Source organism: Cydia splendana, chromosome 18 (assembly GCF_910591565.1).
Source record: "Cydia splendana chromosome 18, ilCydSple1.2, whole genome shotgun sequence".
Classification (NCBI taxonomy): domain Eukaryota; kingdom Metazoa; phylum Arthropoda; class Insecta; order Lepidoptera; family Tortricidae; genus Cydia; species Cydia splendana.
The window spans coordinates 1,818,535-1,828,435 of record NC_085977.1 but is presented as its reverse complement, the minus strand read 5'-3'; the positions used below and the strand labels follow the sequence as shown (position 1 = coordinate 1,828,435).

At 37.2% G+C, this 9,901-nt stretch overlaps 1 protein-coding gene across 2 annotated transcripts in view; it reads left to right on the top strand.

Moving 5' to 3' along the window:
• The first annotated feature begins 287 nt into the window (after positions 1–287).
• Positions 288–9,901, top strand: part of LOC134799339 (homeobox protein homothorax) — a 346,576-nt gene continuing 336,962 nt past the window's right edge. The window contains exon 1 of one of the 2 annotated variants that reach the window (XM_063771743.1): positions 288–559. In XM_063771743.1, coding sequence (XP_063627813.1) covers positions 545–559 — 15 coding nt within the window. In that variant the 5' untranslated portion in view covers positions 288–544. The remainder of the gene's footprint in view (positions 560–9,901) is intronic. The other variant, XM_063771744.1, reaches the window with a different exon arrangement.

The following is a 9,901-nucleotide window of genomic DNA, read 5'->3' as shown; positions in this document are numbered from 1 at the left end:
AAAATAAAGGCTGGCATATAGAGCCGGATCATGCACATCGGCATCACACACGTTCCGTTCGAGAGGACAGCGATTTTGATTAGCTATAGAAAATCCGAGAGAAACTCTGATTGAGGCGAGAAAAAAGCGCGCGCGACCGTCTCTGTCGGCGCAGCGGCGCGGAGTGAGGCGGCGCGCGGTCGGCGCGGCGGAGAGGGTCGGCGGCGCGCGGAGGGTCGGCGGGCGCGCCGATTGGAGGCGCCGCGCCGGGCGGGCCGCCACGCCCCGGCGTCGGCCCCGCTCGCGCCGGCCGCGCCAGTGTCCGCTAGACTGCCGAGCGCGCCGGGCCTCCCGCTTCCCCGCGCCTCGCTCGGCCACGCGTCCCGTGATCGAACAATTCAAGTCAACCGTCGCGAGTGCAGTATGACACTAGTGAGCTAGCGGGCCGCTGTGACGGTGTCTGTTGTGTATGTGTGCACGTGCTTGTGTGTTGTGTCGGGGCCCGTGACGAAAAACATTCGTTGTGGCCAGCGGAGCCTTGCACCCGGGCTCGGGCCGAGCTTTCATGGCTCAGCCTAGGGTATGTACCACGAACACCTGTCAGCTGATAGCGCAGAGTAAACGGCCTAAGTGATAGCGAGCTAGATAATGTTCATAACAAACAATAAACTCCCACTATGCATAATAAACTCTTCATGAAACAATCTCACAACACTTATTATGATATCCGTCCTGTTAAACGAATGTTTTGAAGCAGTAACTTAAATCAGTATTGAGACATGTTGAGGCACATTAAGCATGGCCACGCCGGTGAACTGTTTTAACAAGTGACGCACGTTAGGAATACGTAACGAGGCCTGGGAAGAAAACGAAATGCATTTCATACGTAATTAACCGACGATAACGTAATCAACATTATAAAGCATCTCGCGCGTCGTAAAAACAAATGCGTCGGGTTCATTAAAAACCTAGCCGTAAAAGTGACTAGGTATTCAAAACGGAATTGTTAAAGTCAGGTTCCGTAGCACGCGAGGTGATAGCTGGGGCCGTGAATAAAGGAGATAAAATTGTGTGCAGCGGGGGGCTTTTGTTAGCTGCTCTCTTGGCTCCATGGGGCTAGGTACAAGCAGCTTTAAACGCACGGTTGGGCACAAAAGGGCCTATCTGAGAAACCAACAATAAAATTCAATTGACAATGACAGAAAAAAGGTCCTTTGATACCACAAAGATGCACTAACGGAATTTTTTTGGGCTTCCCAAAGATTTGTCGCATTGTTTTTAATCCTTTACTTTGTATAGTTTTGGGTCGCTTTTATTATTAAATTACTGGGGCAGTTAAATGTTCGATGGGTATGACAATATCCCAAACAATGTAGGCTGTAATTTATTGCTAGAATGATTTAGGACAATTGTAGGAGACAAATGTCATAAAAACATATGTAATACCTAACAATACTAAGTACCTTTACAACTCTACATTAACAGGCATATCATTGATAACACAATAATAATAATATTGTGTATTTTCACACTTATATAGTTTAATATTTTAATTTAAACCTTGTTTACTAGAGTCGGCGTGCTCACTTTCAAACTTCATACTCACGTCGGCGTTAAAAAGTTGTTATTAAAATGCATTCAGTAATAAAGTTGATAAAATAAATAATTAAATATGAAATTAATAAACTTGTTATTATTTTATCTGCCAGATAGTGTACCGGAACATGCCATTACAATCAGCTTATCATAATATAGGTATATTGAGTGTCATGAGATTTTATGACACCATAAAACTAACCTCACTTGACCACACACGAGCAGTTGATGTTTTAATAAAATCGAAATAGTTAAAATTCAATCACAGTTTCTTAAAGTTAGGTAAATATACACTAGGTATAAAATAAAGGTACTTCGGAAACCTCGATACCTATTTTGTTTAATGACAAATATAAAAAGACGGCAAGCGGCAATATTCAAATGAAATCAAATATTATCGTTTAAATGTATTTTTTTTACATTGTTAAACAATTAAATCCTAGGACTCGGTCTAGGCACCTAGGTATTCGAAAACGTACGTTAAAGCAGGTACGGTAGTAATATGCGCAAAGGAGGTCATCTACCTACCTAATCAAATTATATTTTTTCTATATTTCTGCTTAATAACAAATTAGATTATTATGAACAACTTAGAAAAGGTTTTAATACTGTACGTCATTTAGAAAACCAGTCATAAAAAAACTGTATCCAAAGGTAACTAAGTAGGTAGTAGGTAGTTATCGTAAAGTGAACTTTAGTGTTGTAAAACTGAACATTTGAACATATTATTATTACAAGGACATTAATTGTGATTGATTACCTATAATAATAAAATATATACACAAATATAGATGTCTATAATATTTATAGGTAGGTTAGATTTCTAATTACGCTATTTTATGTGCTTATAGGTTCCACCTAGCCGTGTGTTAAATGTGGATATCTAAGGAATTTAATTTCTATGGTCGATTCGCTTTTCTAGTCATTATAAACCGGTAGGCACTTTATAGACTAATACGAACCGAAACGACCTAATAAAAATATCGTTGCAGTAATAATCAATGTAGTTTTCTTTAAATAATATTGCAATAATAAATGTGTTTAGGGACTAACTATCAGGGACCTAACCAGCTACAAAAAGCATATACTTTAATATGTAGGTACCTGCGAATTAAATTTAAAAACAAATTAAAACTTTGAACTACGTTACCTTACTTGATGGAGGATTAGAACGTACAATTTCATATAAGAAGCTAGCGTTTTAGATATGTAGTATTTGTGCTCATTTTAATAAAAACACTTAAAATGAAAACCTATAATCATAACCCAATGCCGCCGTAGGCCGTCGGCCAAAAGTCCAACCTACAGCGGTTGAATTGGGGTGTGTCTTGTCTGATACCTACTTGTCGCAAAAAGCTCTACCTATAGGTATCTATCTATCTTGTGAACGTTACTACCTACTAAATTTATTTAAATACACGTGAAGTTGTAGGTAGTAACAATTATAATGTATTGCAAATTCACAAAAAAGTGGAAAACCCAAGTATTTGATTTTAACTGAAAATAAAAATAGAGTCTGCGTTATTTTATCTATTAATAAATTTACTTGCTCGTGCTTAAGACTGTCAACTATTCTACAAAGTTAGTAAGAGCATCTTAATTTCATAATAAATTGGTAGGTAAGCTATCTAATACTTATAATTTGGTTATTAAATAGTAAGTAACGATTAACCTTATGATTAACAAAAATACATAGAGCATGAACATTTTATTGTAAATATGCTTGCTTCTTTTAAATTTTTTAGAGGATTATTTTATACTTACCCGTTAGATTTAGCTTAGGATCATATTCTAAATAAAACCAAATACATTTACCTATAAATATTAACAAAACACTAATTTTTAAATCAATAGAGGCCAGGTAGAGACAGTAGGTATTTATAAATAATACACTTCTTAATCCTTTTATGATACTAGCCAAGAATTTTATGGATTTGTAAATCTTATCAGGAGAGTGATGATAAATATAAAGATAAGTCGGGAAAATTGGAATTACCTGCAGTCATGCTGAAGGAGGGTAGGATTAGTAGATTACATTAGAGAACTTTCTTTTTGCAATTATTTATTTTGAATACATAGGTTAAAATAAACCACACAGGTATTTAGGTAATGGATGCAATAAATGATTATGATTATGGTATGTAAAGATACAACAAACTGCGTATTTATATTAATCTACGTTTAAGTTACTTTTGGCTTCTTAAAAATACAAAAAATCACGTTTCTGGAATTTAATTCGACGAATAACCAATTTTTCGGTATCAAGTGATACATTTTACGAACGTAATAAATAACTTACTACCTAACTACACTAACGTAATAAATAAATAAAATATTTAGTCGATTATTTGATTATAAATAAATAAATCTATCTTGAATATGACTTTTAATTTCACGCTGAAAATATTTGATTAAATACAAAAGTTAATATAATAAAAAGTAGTGTTCCACATTATAAAGCAATAATAGTGCATCTAATATTTGATATCGCATTACTTATTAAAACTAATACAGCATACCGTGCCGTGATGACTTTTTTAACCGCCGCGCCGCCGCCGCAATATTGCCAGTACTAATAAAACGCTTGTAAAAGTAGATCTAAATTGCCTAAAAACAATATCGGTGTCCGAAATTATATTTACACAAGACTTGTCCGAGCATTGTCATGGACTAACGTATCGTAAAGTTTATGATATATTCGATAGTGTTATCATTATCATTTTGTCTGCTAGTAATCGCCGATAATGGTCCCTGTGTCCTAGTAATTGTGGATTGATAACACGTGTTTTGGAAACGCATATTTTGGCCAAAATACTTGAGTAATGCTTGGCGTAGTAGATAAATTGTGAATTATCGTTCCTACATGGATGTGTTATGTTATGAGTAAGACTCAGATGTAAGTAGGAACGTTTTTTCTGTAAAATATAAACATGCTAGTGTTTTATTCTGTTAATGACATACTGCAACTTAGAAAACGGGTAATTTTGAAAATGGCTAATATCTACTTAACCTAAAATAATAAAATATCTAATAAGCACTTCATAATTTAGCAACACACTCTACTACAAGGCATCATCATCATGGCATCTTTCTAACTGTTGTTACGATATAAAGTGCTTTTAGTTTAGTGTATATTAGCAACTTTCAAAATTAAATCCCGTTTTAGAAGTTATCTCAATGCATCTTATAGGTGTATCAGCACTATAAACATGTATTGAACATCTGTTGATCTTATAGACGCTACAAGACGACTAAACAAGTAATACAACCTCGTAAAAATTCAACGATTTCTCGAAATCTGAAATTCAAGACAGCCACGAATTTTCGTCCTCTTATGGACTTGTAATTTGCCTTGTAAGACATTTCAACTCCACGCAAAGGTCACATTTCGTCAACACGTCAGAACAAATCATAAATCTTGAACAATTGAACCAACATGTTGGCGCGCAAGCTCGGACGTAAAAGATCCGCTAAAGTATCGCGTTAGAGGTGGCGAACGGCTCTCAATGGTAATAAATATTTTGGCAACCGACCCGAAATCTACTTTAAACCTCATAAAACGGACCAAATGCGCATACGACAGTTTAAAACATTAAACAAAAACATTTTTATACGATTAAACTAAATTACAGGTTCGTTTGAAGTTATTTTTTTATTTTTCTAAGATGGCGCCGATCCGCGGGCGTTGCGACCGTTCTTAGCGCATTAAACTTATTATTGGCACTTACTCGAACAGTAAAGATAATACCAGTATTGTATAGGCAATTCTGTTCACATTTCACGATAAACACAAGTCGATTTTATGTTTTAAGTGTTGGAAAACGCTTCGCCATTAGTACTGTCGCGTTCAGAGATAACGTTACTACGTTAGGTCTCGTTTCGAAGTTTTAAGGACTGCTAATAATGACGTGAAAGTGTTAAGTTACGACATGTTACGGAAGTTATATTACTAACTAGTCACTTAGATAGCGACTCGTTACGTACGTATTCTACGACCATAATCTAACAGGAAAAACTCTTCTAATGATTAAATTATGCTTTTTCCGAAAAAACCGTTCCGTCCATTACTCAACGCCGATTAAAAAAACTACGAATTAAAAAAAACGCATTTCTCGATTCGAATTTGTTTTCTAATTTCAAATATGGAAGTCCATTTCGGTAACAGATAAATGTCACTTAAAACGGTCATTGCCTCGGCCGCCGTGAGCAGATAAATTAGTAGAGTTATATAATAGTGATGTATCTGTTTATGTATGCTGAATGATATATTAGTTTTGATATAAACTGGTGGGACTGGCTCATTAATGTTTTTAATGCGATATGGCGATTACGAGTGGCCATTAAGTATTTTTGTTGAAAAAAGCGATGGAACGTCACCAAGCCGGATCATCATTTCACAATAAAAGCCTTTTCCGCTTCTAAAGCGAATTCTAACTATTAAAAAAGGTAGATAAAGATATTTTTATTACTTTGAAATACCAACTTGATGACACTATGTGCAGAAATTTAAAAATACCTAATTTAGTAGGTACTAATTTTGTTATTTAGAAGTTGGCGAGAATGAGCTTTCAAAAGCTGTTATGGTGAAAGAAGGCTTATAATACCAGTAATATAATTTTGACAGTATTTTGAGGGACTTAAATTTACAGCCGTCGGGAGCTTCCACGAGCTTTATACTAAAGTTTATTTAATTTCGTGTAAATGTTTAGCTTTTAGTGAATATTCAACAGAAAGTTAATAAAAACAGGTAGAAAGACACGTGGGTATTGTAACTAGGTTTCTAGTATTTATTTTATAGTAAACAACTTAAAATCCAACAATTATAGACAGTACCGCGACATTGAAAAAAAAAACATAAATTACTGTAAGTCTTCTTAAGATAATATGACACGCACTTATCTAGTTATAATAATTTTGTATGAACTTAAATATAATCTATTTTGTTAAATATAGACGTAAGGTAATATTACGGTACAAGTTAATTATGACAATAATGTTACAGATAAAAAACTTGACTTTAAAGTAAAATAAGAAATAGCCATGAACAATCCATTATAGACTTGTAATTCTGAAGACACTTTTGCTTGGCAAAAAACCGTATTTTAGCATAATGCCAACATTGAAATCAATACAAATCAGTCTATAGCCGACGCGCTTTAAACGCACCCACTAATTTGTTATTTAAATTTCGCTGTTCCATTCCATTTTCGAATTTGAATTTGGATTCGAACTGGGCTCTAGATGCGTCGACTCGGCGCGCATTCCGACCGCAGTCGAACATACCCGAGGGCAGGTACCGAACTCTCATTGTTTTATTCGCAGCGCGTTCCTTTTTCAATTTGAATATCGCTGTTCATTTTCGAATTGGCTCTTTGTAGACGCGCCTTAATTGCGCACTTTGGATTCAGTGCTAATTCCCGCGCTCGCTAATTTGACCGTTTATTGTGTTCCAAAATGTCTGACATCCTTTTTAAAATCAGCCCAGAATTTTAATAAAACACCTAGACGCAGTTGTGGTGTTGCCAGCTATAATCTAGGAGCGTGCATAAATCAAACGTAATTTTGAGCTGGCAACGATATTCGTGTAATAAATAATTCTTGAATTAAATTCAGAGTGATGTCGGTGGTTCTTGTCACCTGGACTTTGAAATATTATTCCAAGTAGCGCTAAATACCTGCAAATAAACATTTGGGACAGAATTTCTCCTACTTTTATTACACTGTAATATTGTAAACGCGGTTCTTGTAGCGCTTCTTTTTTCAATTGTATTACTTAGTTACGACTAACATAGCGTGAGAAAGACCAATCATAACCGTAACTCTGCCAAATGATTTCCTTTGGGTTATACTTAATTATAAGCCAGGTTCTAAACAGTGCTTTGAACAAACATTTTAAATTTATAATAAGAACGTAAGGTTTCTAATGCCGCTAAGCAGTTGTACGTCGACACAAAGTCTGCTATCGCCCATCGACATAACTGTGTCCTCCCTAAGTCCTCTAATACGCCGCCACGATTTAGAGTTGTACATTAAACAATATTAATTGACGGGAGATGACTCGCCACTATCGAGCCGGGGGCTGCAACAATGCCTCTAAATACCACGCACTGGCCGGCTAGCCAGTGTTTACCGAACGTACGATTCCAAATTCAAAAAATACTTTTTTATTCTGTGGCTTTTGGTGCGTTCTTTTTTCGGGCGATAACGAGGTTTGAAATTGGAACGCAGCGTCGCTGGGCTGTTTAGCGCGCTTTTTCGATGACACTTCAGAGTTATGGCCGGTGTAAGATGAATAGAGAGCCGTTACGGGTAATTAGTGTGCCTTATCTGTTAGATTAGCGCTGGTTCGGCGCCGCGTTTGAATTACGCGTTGATTCGGTTTTATTTCGAGCAGTTTAGTCGGTCACAACATGAGGCCAGGGCGATGACCAAATTATTGCCAAGAACGAGTCCCGGCGGTGGCACACCCGACGCGTCCCGCGTTGCGAGCTTTGCGATGAAATAAAAACAAATTGTTATGGGAAATCAAACAGGTTACTTCTGTACCTAATATTGGAATAGACAGTATATTATTCAAGACACGGCGGAGACTTTCTTATTAATGTTGTTGATATTAGAATAATGTGATTCATTAGTTCCTATATTGCAAAACGGGTTTGGACGGAGAAAGAAGACAGAAATTGTGGCGGTTGGAGCGCGTCACTCAGAATTCGAAGTTTAAATAGTCAATCACGAGCAGTGTGGCTAATCTCGCATTCACGGGCACAATGCCGGTAACGAACGGACAAGCGGACAGCGCAATAAGGCGCGCGTGGGCGGCTTTATGTCAACGTTATTTATGATCTGACCTTTTTTTAAAAGATTTTTTACGCTGGCAACACTGATAGTGGAATTTTGAAAGTGGTACTTTCGAAATTAAAAAGAAAACTGGGGAGAAAGATGAAACAAATGACAGTAAACATGAATAAGTTAGTACCAGCCTCATTCGCCCTTTAAACGACTAATTAATGTTTGCGTATTAAGTATCTTTAAAACGTAAGGAATAAAAAAGCATAACCAACTTTATTAGTCACATAAAAGTCCTTTAAGCACTTATTTTGATTCTTTAATAAGAGCAAAAGGAGACGGGCGTCGCGTCGAAAGGAAATCGTTATCTTAACGAGGTTATATTTACCTAAGTGAAATCAGAGACTGGGGTCCCTCAGACGATACCACTATCGTGGGTCGAGGGCCAGCTATTGACCCCACTGTTTACATTCTATGAGATATATTCCATAAATACGCGCAATTCGCGATAACTCGAGCACTTTCAATTTGTAAACCTAATCTAAGGCTACAAGGTTAACGGTCTCTTAAAATCAATTTCGAGACCACAGATAACACTAGAGTGCGGTGGGTCCGCGTTTGTTTTTAAACAGTGCAATTTAAAAATGGAATGGAAACTAAAACTTTCATCCGACGCCTTTAGTCGAATGTTATGGCTTCCTACGATAAATCTGCCGGCGAATCTCTAGAATCCACCGTCGAACATAGCTCACGCGTCTATTTATAAAACTCACGAAGAAAAACACTCTAACAAATTGAATATCGAATGCGACTTTTGCAGCTGGCCGGTAACCTTCGTTAGTTTTAGAACGGGCCCTACGATATTTCAAATATAGAACGGCGAAGTGTTGCCAGTAATTAAGGCAGGCGTTGGTTGCGCGTTGGGCGTCGCGCGGTGTCCCCATGCGGATGGGCAAATGGAATAAATGGTCGTCTGGGCCCGCATCCGCCACGGGAGTCGGATACAACTCTTGCAGCGCTGCGAGTGCATTCTCACACCTTACCAAGTGAAAGCGAAACAAACCAACGTAACAATCATTCATACAAACCGTGCGTAGGCAGAGGGCGTGCTTATACTGGTTAGTCCAAGCAGGGGAGCGTAGAAGTTGTTGAAACAACGCGCCTGGATACAATTTTTCAATTAAATCGACCAGACAGAAGATCCCTAATAGGTGTCGTTAAGAAGTCGTGTGCCCGATTTTTGAACTGTCCCTGTAACGAGGACGTTTTATTAGTATTTATGGTTCTGAAACAAATGGACATTCTCGTATCATGAATGAAGAGGAATTTATGACTTGTGGCGTAGTAAAACTAGTAAAGGTAATATAATAGAGTTTTTCTAAGTTTTACTGCCGCGAACGCTGTAAAATTCGATAGGTACGACCGTCCTAACGATGCTTGATTTACCACTATCAATTTAACAAAATACATAAAACACACACGAATCCGCTACTTCGGTTTAATGTTCGCGTTTATTGTGCCAATCTGCGTATCCTCTCAT